Raw genomic sequence first — 25,326 nt, 5'->3', positions numbered from 1 at the left:
AAGGTAAGTCCCAAATTCATCAACTTTAGTTTTTCTGTACAATTTCTTGTCTTGTGTAACCCTCTTATTAAGCCTTTTTGGTACGAGTCCTACATCCATTATTACAGCCTTATGGTCTCCTATTCCTTCAATTACCTAAGTTTTATCAACAATTTCCCATGGTTTAACCAAGAATACATCTAGTAAGTTATTGAGACGAGTCGGTTCTTGTACTACTTGTGTAAATCCTCCCTCCCAAATTAACTTATTTGCCAGTTTCTGTTCATGGGCTTCACTTGCAGCTCCATTCCATTCAACTTCAGGCAAATTTAGATCTCCCCCAATTATTACCATATCATTATTATTGTTTTTACGAGTATAATCTATTATTTTCTCAAAGATTTCCATGTCTCTTTCCTCTCTTCCAGGCCTGTATGTTCCTATAATTCCCACCTCCTTCATATTATCACAAACTAATTTTATCCCTAATATTTCATCCCTTTCATCGGTAAACCATTCATGTGAACAGTAAGTTTCCTTCACCAGAATAAACACCACCCCCCTCCCTTTTTACCTCCTCGGTCTCTACGATAGACTGTGTACCCTTCTGGAAATACTTCTCTATTACCCACCCCTTCTTTCAACCACGATTCCACTCCTATCACCACATCAGTCTCGTAAGACTCCATCAATGTACCGAATTTTAAATGTTTATTTACTGCACTTTGACAGTTTACCAAGAGCAATCTCAGACCCCCTTCCTCCCTAAAACTTGACTGTTGCAATTGGGTAACTTGAAATTCCTTACTATCCTGAGTTTCTTTTTCTAGTTGACTGAGCCGGTTTGAAGTACAGCTGGCTCTTTCTACTAGTTTTCCTGGTCAGTATTATAACTCAAGGGAGTTGCCTGTTTTACAGTACATATCTTAAGATTAATAAAATCTAGAACAATATTTGCTATCTTTCGTTTACCTGAATTGTTTAGATGGAGGCCATGTTTAGTATAACAGTATCTCTCAAAACTGCAGCATTCAATAACCTGAGTATTCCGAAAATGTTTACAAATTTTAACAATATCTGTATTGACCTTGTCCACTTCAATGTTCACACATGAGTCTCTACTCAAATCATGCCTGTGGGGCACGTTCACTACAAAGACGTTAGTGTGGGTCAGCTTCCCTAGTGTATGTTTAAGTTGTGATCTTACATTCTTGGCGTCGTCGTGAGCTACGTCGTTCGTCCCACCGATGATAAGCACTGCATCGCCACTCCCGAAGTTCCTAGTTGCTGCTTCTACGTTTTCCACAACACTGCTGATAGAAGCTCCTGGATATATTTCTCTGGTTGCTGCTATATTCTCGTCGTTAATCACTCCCGCAATTCCCCTTCCTTGGCTATCACCAAACACAGCTACCTTCGCTGATTTAGGCCTAACTGGGTCTTGAATCTGAATTCTAGGCCTAAATTTTAAACTCGGCACGGCAACGGCAGCGGATCGCGATGATTTGGTTTCACGCGCGCGATCACTTTCTTCCAGAATTAAATTATTTAGGGCAGAAAACCTATTTCTGATGTTTATTTCCGGAAATTCAGTTGTAGATTTCTTCTTAGCCAGCCATCCACGAACTACTTGACACCACGTGCTCGAGTTTGTTACTTGTTCCGGTATATCACTCGAAGAATGGTCAGTCCCAAATTCTAGCGATCGCAGTCTTTCTTTTAATTCTTGATTTTCAACTTTAAGAGTCTCATTGTCCTTTTTTAAAATGTTTATAATTTCTAATGCACTCTTATATTCCTCATCGACTGTTTTCGGTGCTTCGTCAACGCCGTCCCCAACATCAACATTCCGAACACACTGCTCACAAATCCAGTCAATATTTTCATTAGTTTTTACGTCTCTAGGGCAATTGCCGCACGTATAATGCCACCATCGATCACATGAATCACACAGCATGCCATTTTTCACTAATCTTCGACATTTTCCGCACTTTTCGTCACATTTTACGGTTAATTTACTCGGAGAATAAAACACTACGTCGTCATTACCGAGCGCCATTTTGAAAAAAATAATCAAATACAAGGGAACACTTACAGGCCGAAAAATGACAACTAAGAAAGAATTTGGAAAGTGCGAGGGCCCTACGAGGTCCATGGGAACGTATGGCGTTATGGGGAGAAAAGACTTACAAGAAACACCCTCTAGCTCAACTATATTAAAATAACAAACAAAAAATTACAAAACAAAGTTAAATCACAAAGCAACTGATACTGAACGCTTTTGACAAAGGGATACAATTACGAATCCAAAAACACAAATAAATGAATTGTTGAATTTAAAATATAAAAAAACGTGAGACTTGAAATTATAAACAGTGGGAATCTAGGGCAATCTCAGACACGTTAAATTTAAAACTTTAAAAGTGACATTAAGCAAGGAAATACCGAAAAACCAAATTAATTAAATTAAATTAAACGAAAGCAGAAAACATTGAGATTAACATTGAAATAACACTTACTGCGGAAAGGCAGGAGTTCCCGAGGGAAGCCCTCGAGCTTGCGCTCGCTAGGGCGGTCGGATGTAAATGACACCGAACACACGTGTGATTATTCCAAAGCCAGCAGAAAGTCCGGAAATGGCCCGAACACAATCGACCAATGGGGAACAATTTCAACTAGATTCCCTATACTTTCGCCAATTGGAAATCATATATGGTCATATTAAGATAGTTAGCAACTTAGAGATTTCCTATTGCGACACCTATTTCACCACCCATAACCGCGCGTGAGGTACAGGCTGTTTCGAATTAAATGTTACCAAATTACATCATGATATACAGATCACTTAATCACTCTTGCAATGTTAACAATCCAATCTTGAGGTTTTCTTAAATTACATTTTTACTAGTTACATAATTTTTGAATCAAAATACTTCTTGCATCTTACAATGTTCATCTACAGTTCCATATATCTTGCCTATTGGCTAAACGAAAAATTATTACACACATATCTAAATTAATATTTCTTGCAGTTACATAAAATAATTCCAGTAGAGTCCAGAGTTCCAACCAAAAATGAAATCTTTCAGACACTTTAAATAAAAACTTTAAAATTATATTTCCACTATTGGAGTTCTCCGTCTTGCCACATACTACAGAATACAGTTCTTTTATGGCATTAATCATTGTAAATGACACCCTTATTTTAGCCAGCTTCATAACGACCGCCCCTCTGATAGCTGTAATATACAACCTGTGACAATAAAGTTCGGGTAATAGTCCTGTACTATCAACAAAGATGAACAATGCACGACAGTGACCTTACTGTCCTTCGAAATAGTCCTCTCCCAGTACTATGCACTGCTGAGATCAGTGATGCATGTCCTGGAAACTTTGCAGGAAGGCTTCCTTTGGGATGGTGTTCAAAAGCCTCGTCACATTTCGTTGGATGTCAGGAATATTGCCAAATCTCTTTCCTTTCAAAGCGAGTTTGAGTCGTGGGAATTGGAAGAAGTCTGGAGGATTGAGATCTGGCGAGTATGGGGGATGTTCAAGTTGGACCGCCCCTTTTTTTGCCATGAACTGTGTATGTGAGCGTTACAATGGACAAAAAACCATGAACCTTGTTGTGCATACTGGGGTCGTACCCTGCGTAGACATTTCATGAAACGGGTTTAAATTTTGATGTACCGTGCAGCATTAAGCGTCGTTCCCTCAGGTAGAAATTCCTTGTGGATAATGCCTTGATGATCAAAAAAGATGATGAGCATTGTTTGATGCGTGACTTTTTGTGTCTGACCTTTTTCCGACGAGGGGATCCCGGAGAACGCCATTCCATGCTTTGCCATTTCGTTTCAGGGTCGTACCTGAGACACCAGGTTTCATCCTTAGTGACAATACAGTTCAAGAAATTTGGTGTCGCATCCACCGTTTTGACAAAATTCTCCGAAGCCTCTAAACGTGCCTGCTTCTGATCATCAGTCAAGTGATGTGGCACAAGACGAGATCACGTTTTCCCTCTTCCCTAACTTCTGGGTAACGATTTGGCGCACGGATTCATGGTTAATCTGCAGTTCATCCGCTATCTTGCGCACTGTTAATTGCCAATCGTTTGTGATTAGTGTCCTCACCTTCTTCTGCTACAGATGTTGTCAGAAACACTTTCCCGGCCTCCTCAAAAACGGGCGAACCACTTGTACACACACTTCAAGGACACTGCTTGATCTTCATAAACACCTACCAGCATCGCATGCATTTCTTTCGGTGTCTTGCCAACCTTAAAACAAAAGTGTACATTGATCTTTTGGTCGGTCTTGTTCCTGTTCGCAGTTCAGAACCAACGCACTAAACACGCATTGTGTCAAACAGGTCTTACACGGCACACACACGATGCTCAACTGAACATTAGAAGCAGGTGGTCGAAACCTGCTGCTACGCAGATGCAGCGTTGTGTATCACCAGTGTTGCCGGATCGCCCGTTCTGACTTCATTCACCAAACTGTCACAGGTTGTACAATTTACAACCTTTTCTGTTTATTTAAGTATTTATCTATTATTGTTTTGATGACAAGTATATTGTCTGAAATTCTCATTCCTTTTTGTGCATGCAGTTGCTGCTGCTGCTGTTGTATGGTCATGTGGAATGACCAGGATACAGATTATGGTGTATAACAAGACAAGAAAATTATTTGTAGAAAAATGAAAAATATTGCAGTATAATATTTCCTGATTACATTTATTTTCATTATCTTTAAAAACAAAGGTTTTTGTTCACTTCTCACATTTATTGTATGAAAATACAATTTGTTACCTTGTTTACTTATTTTTAAAGGAACGTAAACTTCAATATTGTAACCTTTACTACGGTGGTTACACAAAACAACTAATAAACACAATAAAGGAGGGAAGAAAGAGCACTTACACACTATCAGAAAACACTATACACTCAGAGAAACATCAGCTGGCCTACGCGAATCTCAGCCAACAAAAACATAATATGAAATATCAGTAGGGCCAACTAGTGGATAATAAACCAGGAAAGTGGAAACAGGCAGGACCTACTGAAGGCATGGACATGGCTTGGATTGCAGATTCTGAAATGAATTGCCGTGATCCTTAAATTTGAAAAATATTATTTACAAGTGAAATTTTACAAATACATTCCGAACAAAATCCACCAAATTACAACTTACGAAACTATAACCTCCTTGATACACATATCTTAGCAGTTCTTTGATAATGGGCTTGACTACGAGTTTCAAACTTCAAACCAAACTATACAACTAGTTACAGATCCAGTAGTACAATGCAAATTAGTAGGTTAAACCCAATTACAATTCACGGTGAATGGAATGTATTCTCCTAAACTCGTACATCAAGTGACACTGAACTACCAGAGGCAAACCCCAAGGTAAATGTATTAATTTACAATCTACACATTTTGTGAAATAAGAAAAGGGAATGCCTTGAAAACAAACAGGCAAGCCCAGCTGAAAAGCTAGGGTGTCCTAAATAATTAATTTGGCGAATTTAGGTTAGGTTAGGGCAGACTCCACTACGAAATTGCAAACGAACATTACGGAAATTTTAACCGGAACGGAAGGTAAGAGTGCTTACCCGAGGATGCGCCATTTCGGAAGCGAGGCGTTGCACATGATGCAGACCACACAGACTAAAGGCAGATCAGGCCAAGACAAGACCGAATAATCATGATCGCTGCCTCGCTTACTATTGAACCCTTTAGGTCCATCATGAGGGATACCTACCTTTCTTACCTATCAGCAAAGCTCATGAGATCCATCTCTTGGGTCGTATCGGGTTCTTCGTCACTTGCTGAGGTAAAGGTAGGGTTCAGTAATTCTAATCTATCTACTGGAATGAAAGGTCTGTTTAAAAGATTCCTATTTATTCAGGAAATTTTGAAGCATTTGATATGTCAATGGTATCATAGAAGTCAATTGTGTCCACTGGACACCACTATCATTTTTACATAAACGTCAGAACACTGGTGTGAGACTTTAACGTAACTGCCTGACGGGCATTCATACTAGAAACCATTGTCTCAATTATTAATCATTTAAGAAAGGAAAGTCTGGAAATCCTTAAATTCGGCTTCCATGTGAGACCACATGTACCATCATAGTGATTCGTTATGGTCCAGCCCTCGTAACACGAACTCTGGACTCTGGGTATAATTAAGGCCGTCCAATCGGTGTGTGCCACACAGTGGTTCTAGGATATGGACCATTTATTGAAACGAAATGACCTGCGTCTATGGCATGGACCGACATCTAATCTTCTAAGTTACTTTAAAGTCATTGTGGATGATGACCGCAAGGAAATGATGCTACAATGGCATATGGCCCTAATCTAAGTCACTGAGGTTGATGACCCCCTGACCATCCAAGTTTCTAGGCTGAAGGCTAAACACAATTAAGTTACATCGGTTGATGACCAAAGTTCCACTTTACTATCCCCAGCACATTCACTGCTCAGTCAATCAAAGTTCAATAATTACAACAATAGCAATGCTCACAAACTTTGTGGCAGTAAAATCCACTTCCTTCGGATATGTCCCCTTAAACGTTACTTTATATTTTAATATTCCCCCAGAAAAACAAACTAAAATTTCCAGAATGCATCTCCAAGTTATTCGCTTGATTAAAGTTATTTCAAAATGCGGTTTCACTGAATTTTATAATTAAATAAATTTAACTGATTTAACGAAATGTTAAAGAACAGTAAATTTTATCTCCGTGGACTCTGGTTTCTTCACAAATTCCTACGCAGCTGTGATGTGAATTCAATCTAGTGATGTTTATCTGGCTGGAAAAGAATTGTTACATAATTCATGTCCAGTTATATATCTTGTCTCCTGATCTCACACTTTTAAAATCTAATATAGCCCTAACCGTTATTAACACTTGGATATCCTAATCTACGTACAAACCAAACAACTCGCCATATAATTACGATGTCATATCTCGTCATACCATTATGAAATTTGCACACCCCTCACAGACAAACCGATCATCACAACCATCGCTCTATATGTTGGACAACCCTGAATTTGGTTACTCTGTTCCTTATACTCAAAGTTCGTGATTTCAAATGTTCATTACGTCCCCAATTATAGTATTTCACAATACTCAGATCATTACCGGCTATGAATTTCAACTAAATCCAGCATTTAACGTTTTCCCTGGCCGAGAAATACAATCTCAATTCCACGCCTGTCCCGTTATCACAGTTGAGGCCTCTCACCCCCCAAGTTTGCTTGGCAGTTACATGAAACACCCGGTTCGTTCTACCTGACTGACTTCTCAAAATGCTCCCTTTAAACTCTGCCGACATAATTAAACAAATACGATATTCTAACCAACAAATGCACAGATTAAGCTTCAAGATGCCCACACTAATTACGCGTCGCCAATTAATACCGCCATGGATTTCTATGAATTTCTTTCCATTCCCAACATAAAACATTCCTCGGGCTTCCATGTCCCGGCTTCAATGACAGGTCCAACCTGATTCACAAATCTCATATCAACAAAACTAACCTCTGTTTCCCAGCTCCACAATTATCATCGACAAAGAACTGGAATAAAATCCTCACTAGAAATCTCGACGTCTAATATCGCACAATGCATTAATCATGAATAACTTCGCATAAAGGATATCGTATTTAATAACTTGATTTTTACGAGAAATGACTGAAACATTCTACTAGATCTTTTTACTGTCAGTCAGACACAGTTTAAAATGGGCATAGAAAAACGTTTCTCTCCGTGACCAAATTCATCACCCTAGGTTCTCACCCGACAGCGCGCTTCCACTCAATTGAAAATGAGTAACCATGGATTATTATTATTATTAACATCAAATTGCAGACAGAAAAATTTTACGTCGAATGAACATCTTAATTTGGCATCACAAAATATAGGCAGTACACTTCACACGGATGACGATCTACATTGGACGTGATATCACTTCGGAACCCTATTCAATAACTTTGTACATCATCATACGGCACTCGCAGGACTTCAAAAATTTATCCAAGTGGAAAATAAAACAAATGACTCTTTTAGTCGTATTCTCACATTTACAAAACTTAGTAGGGATGACCACTGCGTCGTATATCCCCATTCAAATACACTTTTAGAGATCACGAGACAAGATATAAGAGGTAGTAAGATGGAAAGTCACCTACCTCATGTAGTCATAGGGCTCACCTGCGACCCTGGCATTTTATTTAGCCATTTTTACATTCATAGCTTCACAGTTCATTATTAATTTTCTTCAGGTTTCCTGGAATAAAGCATTAAAAAAAAGAAAATACCCTTCACTTGTTTGCTGGGCGCACACGATGGACTATAATTATTTCGGCACACGAATTACTTAATCACATTAGAATTTATTCAGTACTTTGACCGTCCTATCTGGTACAATTATTTCACTCAAGAAAACTCCTCATGGAGACAAGACCTAGCCACACTGGCTGAAATCTGCAGTTGAACTCAGTCTACTTTCATTGTTTGATTTCGCAGAGCAGCTCAACAATTTTTCGTCCGCTTTGTATCACAAATGCCGGAGAAGGAGACTTCGTCATGGCGTCCCTTCATATTTATAGCAGTTACCCCCTCTCTTCGGATCTCTCCCTTTGCCGCCAAGAAAAATTTCTATAAATTTTCTGACTTACCTAAACTGTAATTTCAAGAGTTTTGAAAGTGACTACATGCTTGCTACATTTCTGGCGGTAGTGTTCATGGACATTTAAAACTTTTACGGGTTCGATTTGTGAGATGATTTACCCCCTTTGATAGGCACTATATTTTTTTGACTTGGCTTGGTTCACGCCATGTACACGCGCTTTGAAATAGTTCACAAAAATGACTTGAGATTCTTCCGCCGTTGACACGTGTGGCTGACGTCACGTACCCCAGAGCATGGGACCGAAGGTAATCACCCCCTCGTCACGTGTCAAATCCATGCTATCGAGAATCCAACTTTTAAATGATTGTCGATTTATGCATAATGTTCTTAGGGCACAAAGGTCATGGGTTCACTATATATAGGAAAACTCTGGCTTGGAGTAGCCAATCAGAATGTATGAGTCCGCCCATCCCCTCCTAGGTTCACCAATCACAATTCTTACTCCCGTCGCGAACTTTAACTAACATTCTCGAGGACACACGTTCGCAAATCTTCCATTTCCAGAATAGTAAAAAATTCCAGAATAGTAAGAAAATTCCTTCTAGAAAACATAACCCACAAATGGCACACACCCTGTTCAACAATTTTCTAGATACTTCCAGTACGTGCAGAATAGAAATCTACCATTTACAATTACATATGTTACAAATATTACACAGTACAGGTTAGGTCATTACAAATAAAACGTTATATTATACTTTAAAAATAAAGTCTTCAAAAACACTTTCCACTTCCACAATATTGTTCACCTGTGACAAATATATTTCTTGCTGTGTTGAACTATCTTACATGGTGAATGAAAGCTTATGTACCGAATGGGCTTGAATGTGGTATGGTGCTAGAATAACATAACCAAGGAGCTTCAGTACACATGGCATCATGAACTTCCCCCTCAGTTCCTCACCGAGTTGCAACGCACTCGTTCACTATGCAAATATTGCATAACAAAAATTTTCACGCAAACCCTGTACAGTTACATCAATGGCTTTACTGTCGTGACTTCAGTAGCATCTTGTCATCGAGCATTACACAGCATTGCAACTGATGCAGTCCTGTTGTCAGCAGTTCGCTTTTCATATGAATGTTACTCCTCATGGTTGTACTTGCCAGCAGCCCTCTTTTCATATGAATATTATTCCTCATATCTGTACAGTTCAAGAAAGTGCGTCATATTGCTGCCGTTCTTTTAAGAAAATTATCCATCCTCTGTTTTTTTTTCATTTTTATAAGTGATACAATTATTTATCAATTGCATTTGAACTGTATTTTGTTCCAGAGTTACCCAGCATGACAGCATATGAGAGAAATGGTCTGAAGATTACATTTGCACTGGAACGCCCTACCGACACTCTCAATGTAACTGTAATAACAATGACTGCTGCCAATGAGTCCGTGACCCCCATGAGTGAGTTCCTGTTCCAAGCAGCAGTTCCTAGAGTAAGTTTATAAATTTTTTTTTAATAGTTTAAGTGCTGTCAGTTTCTGCAGTGTCTGGTTGTAATGATGACTGTAGTCTGGAATCTTATGTAATATTATTTTAAAGATATGTAACAAATTAGCTCAAAATTATGTACTAAATACACAGTTCAAAAAAATTAGGGAAACATGTTTTTGAACGTATGCCATGCTCCACAAAACAATACCTCACACCCAGGTATATTACCAACTAAACCTTTATTCTTTATCGTTGAAGTATACACAAGAACATCGATGGATTCACGTTTATTTTCAGATCACAAATGGAAATGTCCAAATAGGGGCAAAAACAAAGTGATAACAGTCCTCCGGGGTGAATTTTTGTCACAGTTGGAGGGCTTCAGTATGGTGTATGTCCTCCACAAGCATTTATCACAGCCTGGCACCTACGTGGCATGCTACGTGTAAGTCGACGGAGGTCACGTTGCGGTATCTGGTCCCATTCGACAATGAGAGCCTTTTCGATGTCTTGGACAGTCTGTGGTGGAAGAGGACGCCCATGAACACTACTGTCAAGCCTGTCCTACACGTGCTTGATGGGATTACGGTGGGGACTCACTGCTGGCCATTCCATGTCTTGAATGTCCAGTTCTTGCAAGGCAGCTCTGGTGATGCGCACTACATGAGCCCTGGCATTGTTGTGCACGAGTACGTATCCAGGGCCAACACCGTACGCAGCAACCAACACATGCTGTTGCAGTATCTGCTCGACGTACCCAGCAGCGGTAAGATTACCACGGGCGACAAGATCCGTACGGCCATCAATACTGATGCCACATCATACCATCACAGAAACTTGTCCGAATCGGTCGCCTTCCTGGACAGCATTTGCCATGTACTGCTCACCGTGGCGTCTCCATACACGTTTATGTCCATCAGTCTGTGTCAGGGGAAATCTGGACTTGTCTGTGAACAACACAGGACTCCATTTGCGAAGTTGCAAATTGACGTGGGTACAGGCAAACAAAAGGCGAGCTGCGCGATGTTGCTGCGTTAAAAAGGGCACGTGAACAGGCCGTTTGGGTTGTAAGGACACTTCTCTTAACCTGTTCCTTACTGTCTGATCAGTAGAGATGGGAGTTACATATCGTAACATGATACTGTATCCTAATCCATAACTGTAAGCTGTTCCAGAAATATTATGTTCCTCCGGAGACCCTAATACAAAAGTAACTGTCTCAGCGAAACCAAGGGAAGGGTGGGGAGTTTCTGATTGACTAACGGGTATTAGGAAGCATAGCAGCTCGCTTTAAGCGTGCACTCCTGCGCAGGCACGAGCGATACATTTGTAACAGTTTAGTGGCAGCACTGATATTCCTATCCTGTTACTTGCTGGTCGGTTACAGATATTCTTCAGTTATTCGAAGTGCTTTGTATTAGGCTTACTGGTGGTAATAAATACAGTAGCTTAGTTCCTCGGAACAGTTACACATGGTCTTCCCACCTTGCATCTCACGTTTCATTCCGTGTTCTGGACAATGAGTGATGCATTACATACGATACAATTTATGTGGACAAAAACTCGATTACAGAAAAACAGTTTCTTAGAAGAGCATTGAAATAAGTTACCCAATAATAATAATAATAATAATAATAATAATAATAATAATATTTTAAAGAAATAAAAAATTCTACCAGTTTATATAGTTCTGATAATGTACGTGATACTCAAATATCAGGTCCTGAAAAGCTATCGCAAGACCCATCACGTGAATCTGTGCGTCCTGAAATTTTGTCATCGACTGCAACCTGTGAGGCAGTGAAGCAAAAGCTGCTATCATAGTTTTTACCAGTACGAAAAAAGAAGTGATATACAGGAAAAAACGACGCTGGACAAACCACTTACACTGTTGTTTACCACATGTCCACAACCTACTCTATATGACGAAAGACGATTTTGGAGCCTTTGATACTGGATTTACAGAGCGAGATGGCTACACAGTTTGTTACGTAGCTGTTAGGTTGTATTTGGGAGATGGTGGATTCGAACCCCACTGCCGGCAGTCCTCAAGATGGTTTTCGGTGGTTTCCCATTTTCACATCAAGCAAATGCTGGGACTGTTCCTCAATTAAGGCCATGGCTGCTTCCGTTCTAGTCCTGTCCTATCCTATCCCATAGTCACCGTAAGATCAGTATGTAAATTCTTTCTTGAATAATTACTGTGTCCACCTATTCAATACAATTATATTTTGTAGTGATTAAATTCTACATGAAATTTAAACACTAGCTAGGGACATGTTTCGCCCTAGTTTTGGGCATCTTCAGCCTAATACTAATCTTAAGGTCAAGTCTTAAATCTATTGACATTGAAACCAGCATTAGGCGTGGCAATTGGAGCGCATGCGTGCTGTGATTTAAACAAACTGGGGACTTTATTCTGATTTACAGCCTGGATTAACCAGAATGAAGTCCCCAGTTTGTTTAAATCGCAGCACGCATGCGCTCAAATTGCCACGCCTAATGCTGGGCCCGCCCAATCCAATTCCAGTAACGCCTCTCAAGCAACAACACAGACGCACAAACTGAAACTCACTCCCCCTCCCCCTCTCCGCTCCACCCCTCCATTACCGCATCAGTACTTCACTAGGAGTAGTAGGGTTAGTCGTTCAGACGCAACCGGAACAGGCGGATCCAGCTAACATCAACAAGATAAGTAAGTTCGTCCACTTTCATGCAGCAAACACTTTCACTTTACAATCATGATTAATTGGGCTCTGCATTCACATTCTAAATTCCTTTTTTTGTTTTATTCAGTTACAGAGATCTTATAATTCCTCCCAAGGTTGAACAATGCACCAATGGGAACGTTAATCGACAAGAATGGCACAAAATTCAAAATTTAATCTGATGAGTTCCAATGAACAATACCAACAATATGTTTCCAACATCCATTCTTTAGCCTATTAAACATTACTGACCAACCATACTTCTTTCTAAAGGAATATTCAAATCCAACACGATCGAATTTAACCACGGTTCTGGTTTTGCAACAATATACTTATGATAATAACCATAACCACTTTTGAAAAACCTTCAACCTAATGTTCATCCATAAAGTTAGAAAAGCCCCAATTCACGCTGTGATCAATCTCTAGCCAATACATACACATTTGCATAAACTTTCATCCAGACGTCTCAAACGTCTTCTTAGTCATTGAAAATAATTGTTTTAGTGCTTCCTTGTTCACAAATTCTGGCATTTAGTTAATGTACATATTGTAAACTATGTAAATATGTAATAAGCATAAGACCATTGTATTTGATATTAATTTAAGTTTAGTATTAAGTTCCAATGTCAATAGATTTAAGACTTGACATTAAGATTAGTATTAGGCTGAAGATGCCCAAAACTAGGGCGAAACATGTCCCTAACTAGTGTTTAAATTTCATGTAGAATTTAATCACTACAAAATATAATTGTATTGAATAGGTGGACACAGTAATTTTATTCAAGAAAGAATTCACTTATTGTATCTTCAATACGGAACAAAATGAGATTAGTTACTTAGATCAGTATGTGTCGGTGCAACGTAAAAAAACAAATAACAAAAAAGTACTGAATTAAACTCTGCTTAGGTCTTGCCTGGTAGGGTTATTTCATCATGACCCATTCCAGCGGCATCTGAAGTGAATATGACACTCATTCAAGAACATATTTTATAAAGTCTGTTCCTAATGTATGTTTAACTACAGATCCTTGGACAACTACGAATGCACATAGCAGTCACAGCGCTTTTTATATATGAAGATTTCGAAGTATCGTTTCTCGAAACTAAATGGGTCATTGCAAATATTTTTTCTAGGAATAGTTAAGAATGTAAGTGAGGGGCTGGTGAAAGGGACAGTGGGAGAGAAGAAAGCAGGATGAAGATATAGTATAGCTATTTATAAGTACTTGCTAAGGTGCGGTTAGGGGCTACAAGAGACAAGAGGTATAAGGAATGCTCCTTCCAAAAGTTGACCTGCGACTTGTATTATGTTACTTTTATATCCTAATACTCCAACCTAATACTACAGTGTAACGGATACACAGGAACATGATACTGGAAAGTAACCATTTGTCCCATCCATACTGATCAGACACCGTGACTCCAGTGACTCTCCTGAGGTTTTGTTGCAGTTCTCTGGCGGTTGCTGAATGACGCCGCAATGCACAGATGGTCGGTCAGATATCGGTCACCCTGTGAGGTTGTCGTGCATCCACGAACTTGTCCAACCCTCTTTGTGAACTGGCCTGTCTCATCGTAGCGATCCACAAGCATTGAATAACTGACGGAGAGGCATTGAGATCCACAGCAACACGTCGAAAAGTTCATCCTTCCTGGATCAAAGTGACTGCCTTTGTGGCTTGAACCTCGTTAAGATGTTTCATGGGATGTGCTGGTGCACGTACAGCATGCTCAAATGACCGCAGTAGTCTGTGTACCTCATGACGACACACAGACGCACCGCTGTTCACTTTGTTTTGAGAGGTCACCTGACAGTTTAATGCATGGCTACACCTACAGATGGAGTATAACTTCGATTTGACATACCCTGAGTAGCTAAGGTCTCAAGGTATGCTGTACAGCAATTGGAACCCCATCTACCAAATTAACGTTCACATACCAGACTTTACAAACCATGTTCCCCTAATTTTTTTGAACTGTGTATTTCATATAAAAGTTGCTCACAAAATTAAAAATTGAAGGGTCAGGGGAAAAAACCAGGTAAGTCTCTTTTTCATCGAAATTGAGATATTGTTACAGTCCGCTTCAGAGTGATCATGCTCATCTATTGAGAGGTCGGAGATGGAAAAAAGCAGGTGAGTCAGGAGAAATTAGCACTCAAAGTTTCGCTCTTAGGGGAAAGAACTAGGGAAGTCAAGCACAAAAACTGCGTTTTCTAAAGTTGTACAAATACTGACTCTCCTGCTTTTTTCCCCTGATCCTTCAATTGTTTCTATTTCTTCATAAATAGTTTAAGAAGATTAATTTCATACAAACTGCATATTTCAATGTCACGATACTTTTCATAATAATTCTCAAGTTAATCTTGTCATGAATTATAATGCATCACAAGATTTTTTTCTATGTTTTCAGGAGGTAAGTTTCATTGACAATTGGAAATTGTGTTCTTATACACCAAAAGCAATCTCTCAACATGGCAAGAGGGAAATACCAGGTTATATACCAAGGAATGGGATCATATATTGAGCAGTGAAATATGCATTCCTCTTAATGCTGAATACTTCTGAGTTTAAAATTATAGAAATATTTTGTGTAACTCTCTGTGCAAGGTGTTTAATTAAACATCATTTAGTTTGGATGTGAATTTCATGTAAAAATATGAATTTATCTAAAAAGTATATAACTACATAAAAATCTGAACTCTAATGATGAGAAAGGTTTAAAGTCTCAGTAATGGGTCTTCCACTATCAATTCCATATTAACATACTGCAATGGGGATTAAGAATTTGCACAAGTATATCATACTATTGAATATATGTTGTTTTTTTTTTACCTGACAGTTGTTGACACAAAATACAGTGAAGTGCAAAAGGTAAGATAAAGTGTTGCTTGCAGCCCATTAAACAGTTCGGAATATTAGGTTGGGGGACTCCATAAATTCTGGACTCCCAAGCAAGAGTTGAAGTGGCATAGCAAGAAAAACACTTCTTGTATGGCTAAGAATGGGATTTTAACCCATTTCTCTGGTCTGTTATGTTACCCCAGACTGAGTGCACGCTGTTCCAACTCGAAACTGATCCAGGAATCAAACCTAAGTCTGGTACTATGTTAATCCCTAGACCATACCAGTGAACTATTTACAAGAAGAATAGGGTGTTGTATTCTTATTTTGTTGACCTAGAGATGGGAAGTGATTTAGCACAATAGGAGAATATTATTATTTTTTGGCTCCAAGTAGTTACTGGTATAAAGAATTTGTAATCTTTCACAATCAATCATTCCCCTCTGATCTACATTTAGGACTGTTACCCAGGTGGCTGATTCCCTATCAATTGTTTACTTAGTCTTATCTTAAGTGATTTCAAAAAATATGGAAATTTATTGAACATATCCCTTGGTAAATTATTGCAATCTTGAGTTCCTCTTCCTATTAACAAATATTTCCCCCCATTTGTCCTCTTGATTTCCATCGTTCATATTATATGATGTTTCCTACTTTTAAAACTCCTCTCTCCACTGACAGCTCGGAACATAGCGCTTAGTAGAGCAGCTCATCTCCTTACTCCCAAGTCTTTCCAGATCACTCTTTTGTCGGAAATTACCCAGAACAAATCATGCTGCTTTTTTGCAGTAATCCTGGTGAGTGTCCCATACACGTAAACCTACTCTAATTGTTGACTTGCTAGTGATCGTTAAACTTGAAATAGTGGAGTTGCATTTGTATTGAAAGGAAACTGGTTCCACAACACAGATAACACTTAACTACATTGACAACAGAATATGATGGTAAAAGTAAAAGCTAACCCAGTAGATTTGGTAATAATGCTAGTGTACTTCCCTACTATGAATTGTCAAGATGAGTAATGTACGAACAAATAGAAGAATTATTTGTAATAATAGACAAGAACACCAATATTATTTTGATGGCTGATTTGAATGCTTCTGTTGTTTTTTTGCAGTAAAGTTAAATATACTGGTAAGTTCAGCTTGAGTGAGCCAAACACCAGTGGTAAAAGACAAACAAGGATTCTGTGAGTAGCGTGAGTTGGCAATAATTAGGGTTTGGATGTTTAAGGCCTAAAACTCTCCCAAATATGCAAGCAAGTATGCTCTTAAAAATAGCTCGATATGACCCAAAAAAATGGAAAATATTACCAAACATACATATTTCTAACAAATGATTCTTGCCACTAGTTATTTTATAGTAAAGATACAATTCATTATAAATCTTACTGCTCTACTTCAGTTAATTTCCTTACTAGTTATTGCAACTTAATTCCACTAGTCTATCGAAATTCATTATAAATCATTGAACTGTGGTCAGTACTAAGATATTAATTAATACTGCAGTGTTACGCAATGGTGACAGAGACCACATCGCTGCTCTTGCAAACCAATGAAAATCATATTAGTTATCAGTATTAAGTATGCACCGATAGTCACTGTGGGCACAAAATATTTAATTGAAGTGAAATATAGAAGAAAAATACATACCTTTTATTCCCCTTCATCTAGCATTTTGGTGTCTTGCAATGTGGCTATACTGTTGGACATTAAAACGCTTTATAGATCTTCCAACATTTTGTGGAAGAGGATTTTTTCATTCCATAGAGAAGCATTTCTCCCCAAAATGGTTTATGCAATTTTAAATTTAACACTTTCAATAAATTTCCTTTCGGTTCCAGCTCTATCACTTTAAATGTAACCGTGAAGCCTTGAAAATTGTCTCTGTTGAATTTTTAAGGAATATAAGGGTAGAATGGTAATTTAGGCACTATCTGAAGTGGTCACAGGTGGTAAGACAGTTAAGAAGATAAACCCTTGTGGTACTTCCTTGTCTGTTAACAAGGGTGACATTCCACTGGAATGTTAATACCAGCACTGCAAGTTTTACTTTAAAGGAAGTTGCTCTAAAACTAGTAATGTAAACTCAAACGAGATGCAATAAGCATCAACTATTCAGCTTTGAGGCCTGAGCTTCAAATTTTGTCAGAATTCCACAAACACAGTTACACAAGCAACATCGTATATTAGGCCTACATCCAAAGTACTGTAACCGTACGTATGTACGATCCCCGAGTTTTTAGGTTAGGAAATTTTCGTATATAGTTTGTTAGGTTAAAATCATGTAATTTTGTTTATTTACCATGTAAAAACGTAATATTATAAGAAGAATGTATAGTTAGGGAATATTGCATATGTTCATCATTATATTTTGTATAAATTTCCGTTTGGGTAAGAGTCTGTAAATATGGCCTAGCCGTAAGGATTGTGCAACTGGGAAAACTGCGACTATATCGGGAAGGACGGTTGAAGTCAGTTGGATGTGTTGCAACAGGTGGCTTGAAAACACGGGGTACGGCAGGTTGTATCGGTTGAAGAATTGGAGTGAATCAATGTGGACATACATGAGTGGACGGTCTATGTCACATCATATACTCGATAGCCAATGCGAGGGCTTTGTTTTGAGCGAGGTTTGTGTTGACAGAGTGACGCGGGAAGAAGTGCCGGTGTGAGCGTTGCTACCACTAAACTTTTCAGGACGCGATTACCACGTGTAGCAAGCACATATAAGTGGGTACGCGTGTGCGGCGAGTCACTCTGATTCTGATTCTCATTCTGTTTCTGACTCTGATGCTGATACTGTGTGTTTCTCATTTGTACTGGTCTGCGGGAGCGACGTATTTGCGCAGTTTGCTATACGATCTGCTATTGTTTGGAGTATCTGTTACGGAGTGAACATGGTATAATCTCAACGACTTACCGGCTTTGCAGTGGACTTTCTGTAAAAGAAAGTGTTTGTTTGGAACTTGTCACCCGAGTATGCAGCTTCAGTTGGTGGAGAATTTTGCTGTTTGCTTGCCTCCGGACATGTAACGCTTTCTGTCCAGCCAGCAATTGTAAAGAATTCAAGACGACGAAGAAGTGTAAATAAGGTTAGGGATGCTGTTAGTAAAGAAGGTTGCATCCATATGTAGAGAAATAGTCGTCGTACTTTTCTCTACCAGATTAGGATTCACGGTAACAGCGGAGTGCAGTGGGGCTCTTACCTGGAGGTATGTTAAAAGTATAATGATGTTCGATTTTTAGTGATGATTTTAATGATGTGTAATTTGCCTTTGTAGACGGCAAACGAGTAAATCTAGTGAAGAGATGATTTTGTTGGATAGTATTGTGTATATTAGCTCTATGTAAACGGCCAGCACTAAGTGGGTTGCATTAGTGTTGATTTTGTTGGTGTTTGTCACATATTAGTTCTTATTCGATGTTCTATTTTTATTGGTGAGTTTAATGATGTGTAATTTGCTTTTGTAGATGGCAAACGAATAAATCTCGTGAAGAGATGATTTTGTTGGGTGGTATTGTGTATATTAGCTCTATGTAAACAGCAAGCACTAAGTGGGTTGCATAAGTGTTTATTTTTTTGGTGTTTGTCACATATTAGTTCTTATTCTGGGAGTAAAGTCATAGAATCAAACTTTAAGTGAGTCTTTTGTCAGTGGAGTAAGGCTGAACCTGGCATGTTACCCAAATTTAATTTCAGGGGTTATATAGCAAACAGGTAAGGTTACAAAGCAAGTCTGGAGCCTCGTCAGCCTGATGACCGTCGCCTTGAGAGAGAGAGTGGCTCGTTGCTCTACACAATTAAATATTCCTGCAATTGTTTTGCAGGTGGCGCCCATTATCCTTGTTATTTACACTTATTTGAGTCAACGTTTATCTGTTCAGTATTTCAGTAGTTTGCAGTAGTTGCAATTGGCGCCGCCAACGTGAGGCAGAATGATATCCAGACTTGCTATATGACCTTGGTAGGCACATTTGGTCCAGTGTTTTAGTGAGCTTGTGTCAGGAGTTATGTATCGGTGTTGTCATGTTTGGAGTGCTATGTTTATCAGTGGAGCATGAATATTAGTGAGAATAATAGTAATGCTATAAATTTGAGAAGTGTAGTGCATAAAGGAAGCATGTCTGTTAATGATCAGGAGAGCAGCTCTGACACAAGCATACAAAGTTTTGATGAAAGTAGTTGTCTGAGTGAAAATATGTCTATGGAAAAAGTGTATGGAATTGTAATGGGGGGTGAAGGGGAAGCTAGTGAGCAAAATCAAAGTAACATGGGGGGTAATAATGAGTTTATGAAGTTAGTATTAGAGCAGTTGGCTAAATTAAGTGATCAAGGGGATAATTTGAGTAGTAAAATTAGTAATCAGGGGAAGGAATTAAGTGATAAAATTGAGAGTCAACAGAAGGAGTTGCATAGTTTTGGCAAGATGCTTACAGAGAAAATGGAAGAGAAATTTTCAAGCATTAATAGAGAACTGCAGAGTGTTAAGGTTAATACAGAAAGGAGGTTTGAACTGGTGGAAGAGAAATTTATGAAGGTGGATGAGATTAAAATGAGGCAGGATGTTATAGAGAGTAAAGTTGAAGGCCAAATAACTCAATTTCAAAACCAACATGTTCAGATGGAAAAGGACAAAAGTGAACTTAGAGAAAGTGGAGAGCGTGAAGTCTAGTGTGACAGAAGAAATTCGAGGAATGAGAATTAATGTGGACACTAGAATTGAGGAAACAAAAGAGAAAACTGAAAAGTTAGAGTGGGAATTTACTAATTTAAAGTCGAAGGGGTTAAACATGACTGAGGTAGCACAGCAGATTGAGGTGGTGAAGGAAGTAGAGTTACCACGGTTCAATAATAGGCAATTAGGTCCTATGGAATTTCTCAAGGTAGTTAAACAAAGATTTGGGAAAGGGCTGTCAGATGGTATCACCCAGTGGGATACCGTAGAGGTTAAGATTTCTGAGGCACTTATGGTTGAAGCTAAACTCTGGTATGATGTATACAGGGAAATGATTACTTGCTTGAGTGAATTTGAAGTAGCCTTTAAGGCCAAATTTTGGAACAATAGTATTCAAGGGAAAGCTAAAGACAAAATTAATTTTGGCAGATATAGGACTCAGGGAGGGGGTAGCATGACTCAGTACTTCTTGGAGCATGTGTTACTAAATCAGAGCCTGAACTTAAATTCATCAGAACAGGATATAGTGAGAAGGATGTTGGGACATTTTTCTGAAGAGGTTCAGTTGGCAGCATGCATGCAGAGAATTGAAACTATTAAGGACATGGAACAGCTGTTAGAGAGGTTCGATTCCTTAAGTTCTGCTAGGAATAGTGACAGTCATTCCAATCTCCGCCAGAATGGTGGACAGAGACAGAATGGTCCAGGAGAGTACCATCGGTACCCTGACCAAAACAATCGAGGTGGCAACCACAGAGGGCAAGACCCAGGGAGGAATAACCGTGGTTATGGCAGAGGTTCTGAGTCACGCAGATATGTGGAAAATCGGGACAGGGATGAACAAGGATCGAATAGGAATCATAATCCAAATCAAGATGATCAGCCACCAAGAAGAAATTTAAACGCTTAAGGGGCGGGCGAGATAGGTCAGACGACTTGTCCCTAAATGAAGATGCTGTTGTAACATGTGCTATGAAGGAAATTAACTATCAAATAGATGTTCAAGAGGATCTGATTAATGACCACATTGCTGACAAGGGTAATTTAAGTAACATGCCCATTAATCCTATTATTGAATTCTTTATTGTAGGGAGGGAAGGTGATGATTTGAGGGATTTTGGGGGTAAGGGGTGTGAAGAAAAGGAGGAGGATTTGTCGGAGGACCTACTATGTGCTAAAACTGATGGTGATAACACTGTGGTAATTGATGCTCTTTGGGAAGTTGCAGAAATTGAAAAGGAAGTTAGTTATAAAGGTGATGAAGATTATTTTGTGGAGGAGGAGTCTTTGAGGAAGACATATCATGTTGTAGAGGATGGTGTAATTGAGGAGATTAATGTTACGTCGATAATGTGTCTGAGTAGTGATGATTTTAAGATTAATGAAACTTCCGTTAAGAGGGTCAAGAGCAACAGTGTTGATGGCATGAATGATGTGCGAGTGGGAACAGCGATGAAAGATATGGAAGTGGGAGAATTTAGTAGTAATGGTCAGGATCTCAAGTTCAGTGATAGTAGTGATTTCAAGGAAGAGAGAGAGTGTGAGTGAAGGAAAGTGTGAGAAGGGTTGTGTGAATGAGATTGAGGTGATTGAAGCTGGTATGTCCGATAAGGATGAGTGGAGGAAAACAGTCGATGCTGTGGGTGAAATTCTTTGTGAAGTGGAGGTTAGGTCACATTTTGTGCATAATGATAATCATAAGAGTGGTTGTGAATATTATAGGGATTCAGGGTTTGAAGATTTTATGAGGAGTAATTGTGTTGGAAAGCTTTTTGGTATTTGGAGAAAGTTCAAAGAAAGTGAGAGTGACATTGTGTATGAGAGAACAGGAGGCCGATTCAAACGTATGTTGAGTGGTATATCTGATGCAGAAGATCGTACGAATGATTTCATTGAAGTGTGGAAGAGTATCGATGAAAGAGGTGCGATTGTGGTGTGTTTTCAGAACAGGAGGGATGTTTTGGTTGTGAAATGTATATGTGTTCCGAAGGAAAGTCTGTGTAAGTTGTGTGTGAAAGAATGGGAAGAGAGTTTTTGTGTGAGATTGGCAACCAGGGTAGATCTACCCTCAGCAGAAGTGGTATCTTCAAAGGTGATTGATTTAGCGAGGCAGAATTTAAGGAAGTCAGCTGATAGGAGAATAATGCAGCAGGGGAGGCATCATGGAGATAGTTTTGAAGTAGGGGAGGAGGTGTTACTAAAGGTTCCACACATTTCATCTGCAGACAACAAAGAAATTCATGAGTTTTTTCAATTGTATCAGGGACCTTACACAGTAGGTAAGAAAGTTGGTAAATGTGCTTATCACCTGTTGAATAACAAAGGTGACATGATTGGTACACACAATATTCACAATCTTAAGAGGTATGTAAGGTGAAGTATTGTAAGTTCGGATGTTTTGTGTATGTTAAGAAGAATATGTGAATTTTCTTTAAATCCTGAGTGACTTTGACAGGCTGTGTAGGCTGCTGTACTGAAAAGACTGTGATTTGCTCAGATGTATTGTATATAATCTTCACAAATCAAGGGGAGGTATTGTAACCGTACGTATGTACGATCCCCGAGTTTTTAGGTTAGGAAATTTTCGTATATAGTTTGTTAGGTTAAAATCATGTAATTTTGTTTATTTACCATGTAAAAACGTAATATTATAAGAAGAATGTATAGTTAGGGAATATTGCATATGTTCATCATTATATTTTGTATAAATTTCCGTTTGGGTAAGAGTCTGTAAATATGGCCTAGCCGTAAGGATTGTGCAACTGGGAAAACTGCGACTATATCGGGAAGGACGGTTGAAGTCAGTTGGATGTGTTGCAACAGGTGGCTTGAAAACACGGGGTACGGCAGGTTGTATCGGTTGAAGAATTGGAGTGAATCAATGTGGACATACATGAGTGGACGGTCTATGTCACATCATATACTCGATAGCCAATGCGAGGGCTTTGTTTTGAGCGAGGTTTGTGTTGACAGAGTGACGCGGGAAGAAGTGCCGGTGTGAGCGTTGCTACCACTAAACTTTTCAGGACGCGATTACCACGTGTAGCAAGCACATATAAGTGGGTACGCGTGTGCGGCAAGTCACTCTGATTCTGATTCTCATTCTGTTTCTGACTCTGATGCTGATACTGTGTGTTTCTCATTTGTACTGGTCTGCGGGAGCGACGTATTTGCGCAGTTTGCTATACGATCTGCTATTGTTTGGAGTATCTGTTACGGAGTGAACATGGTATAATCTCAACGACATACCGGCTTTGCAGTGGACTTTCTGTAAAAGAAAGTGTTTGTTTGGAACTTGTCACCCGAGTATGCAGCTTCAGTTGGTGGAGAATTTTGCTGTTTGCTTGCCTCCGGACATGTAACGCTTTCTGTCCAGCCAGCAATTGTAAAGAATTCAAGACGACGAAGAAGTGTAAATAAGGTTAGGGATGCTGTTAGTAAAGAAGGTTGCATCCGTATGTAGAGAAATAGTCGTCGTACTTTTCTCTACCAGATTAGGATTCACGGTAACAGCGGAGTGCAGTGCGGCTCTTACCTGGAGGTATGTTAAAAGTATAATGATGTTCGATTTTTAGTGATGATTTTAATGATGTGTAATTTGCCTTTGTAGACGGCAAACGAGTAAATCTAGTGAAGAGATGATTTTGTTGGATAGTATTGTGTATATTAGCTCTATGTAAACGGCCAGCACTAAGTGGGTTGCATTAGTGTTGATTTTGTTGGTGTTTGTCACATATTAGTTCTTATTCGATGTTCTATTTTTATTGGTGAGTTTAATGATGTGTAATTTGCTTTTGTAGACGGCAAACGAATAAATCTCGTGAAGAGATGATTTTGTTGGGTGGTATTGTGTATATTAGCTCTATGTAAACAGCAAGCACTAAGTGGGTTGCATAAGTGTTTATTTTTTTGGTGTTTGTCACATATTAGTTCTTATTCTGGGAGTAAAGTCATAGAATCAAACTTTAAGTGAGTCTTTTGTCAGTGGAGTAAGGCTGAACCTGGCATGTTACCCAAATTTAATTTCAGGGGTTATATAGCAAACAGGTAAGGTTACAAAGCAAGTCTGGAGCCTCGTCAGCCTGATGACCGTCGCCTTGAGAGAGAGAGTGGCTCGTTGCTCTACACAATTAAATATTCCTGCAATTGTTTTGCAGGTGGTGCCCATTATCCTTGTTATTTACACTTATTTGAGTCAACGTTTATCTGTTCAGTATTTCAGTAGTTTGCAGTAGTTACAGTACAGTATATTTTTTCTTGTAAAATATAACTGAAAAGACTTTAAACAACTAAAATGACCGAAATATGACCAAAACAATAAAAATGCAATGCCCTATAACATAAGGCTTAATATGCTCAAAAGTGTCTAATTCGTGCTTAATTTCAATAAATAGCCAAACGGAAGACTGGAAAAATTTGCTACTGGCGCCTAAGTGTCGGCCCTCCCATAAAATCTATTTTCTGTTTTTCTCTTTCTTTCTTTCTTTCTTTTCCTACCCCAAAAGCCCTGTAATGTATGATTTAATGTCACTGAACAAGCTTAAAACCATGCCATTGTCTTCTCAAATATAAATAACTGCGAGACCATCTATGTATATATATCTTGTCGCCATAAGACCTATCTGTGTCGGTGCAACATAAAGTCAGTTGTAAAAAATAAAAAAAACAATGTATATCGATGAACAAGAGCACTAACGATGGTGTATAGTCGATTTCCATAACGCAGTTGGCTCTCGTCTGTTACAGCAGCAGAGCCTTCATTGAAAGAATTGAGAAGTTGAGTTGAGACGCCAGTGAGTCAAAAGTACAATGAATCTGTAGTTCTGGGTTACATTTTAGTGTTCTTTGTGTGTTCTTTGTTATTATTCAAATGTTTATAAATGCAGGCCTTAGGCATTTAAATCATAAATCTTGTGTTCGTACGGGCATTTAATATTGTATCAGCCTTCGAACATGAAACGCAGTAAG

The 25,326-nt window shown here is 38.9% G+C and overlaps 1 protein-coding gene across 12 annotated transcripts in view; it reads left to right on the top strand.

Annotated features, from left to right (window-relative positions):
• The window catches only part of AP-1gamma (adaptor protein complex 1, gamma subunit), a 792,649-nt gene that overhangs the window by 713,852 nt on the left and 53,471 nt on the right, over window positions 1–25,326 (top strand). For all 12 annotated transcript variants that reach the window (XM_067141824.2, XM_067141823.2, XM_067141830.2 and 9 more), the window contains one exon: window positions 9,968–10,128. In XM_067141824.2, the coding sequence (XP_066997925.1) occupies window positions 9,968–10,128 (161 nt within the window). The remainder of the gene's footprint in view (window positions 1–9,967; window positions 10,129–25,326) is intronic.

This window comes from Anabrus simplex, chromosome 2, assembly GCF_040414725.1.
Source record: "Anabrus simplex isolate iqAnaSimp1 chromosome 2, ASM4041472v1, whole genome shotgun sequence".
NCBI lineage: Eukaryota > Metazoa > Arthropoda > Insecta > Orthoptera > Tettigoniidae > Anabrus > Anabrus simplex.
Note: the sequence above shows the minus strand (reverse complement) of the source record. Positions and strands in the feature narration are given on the sequence as shown.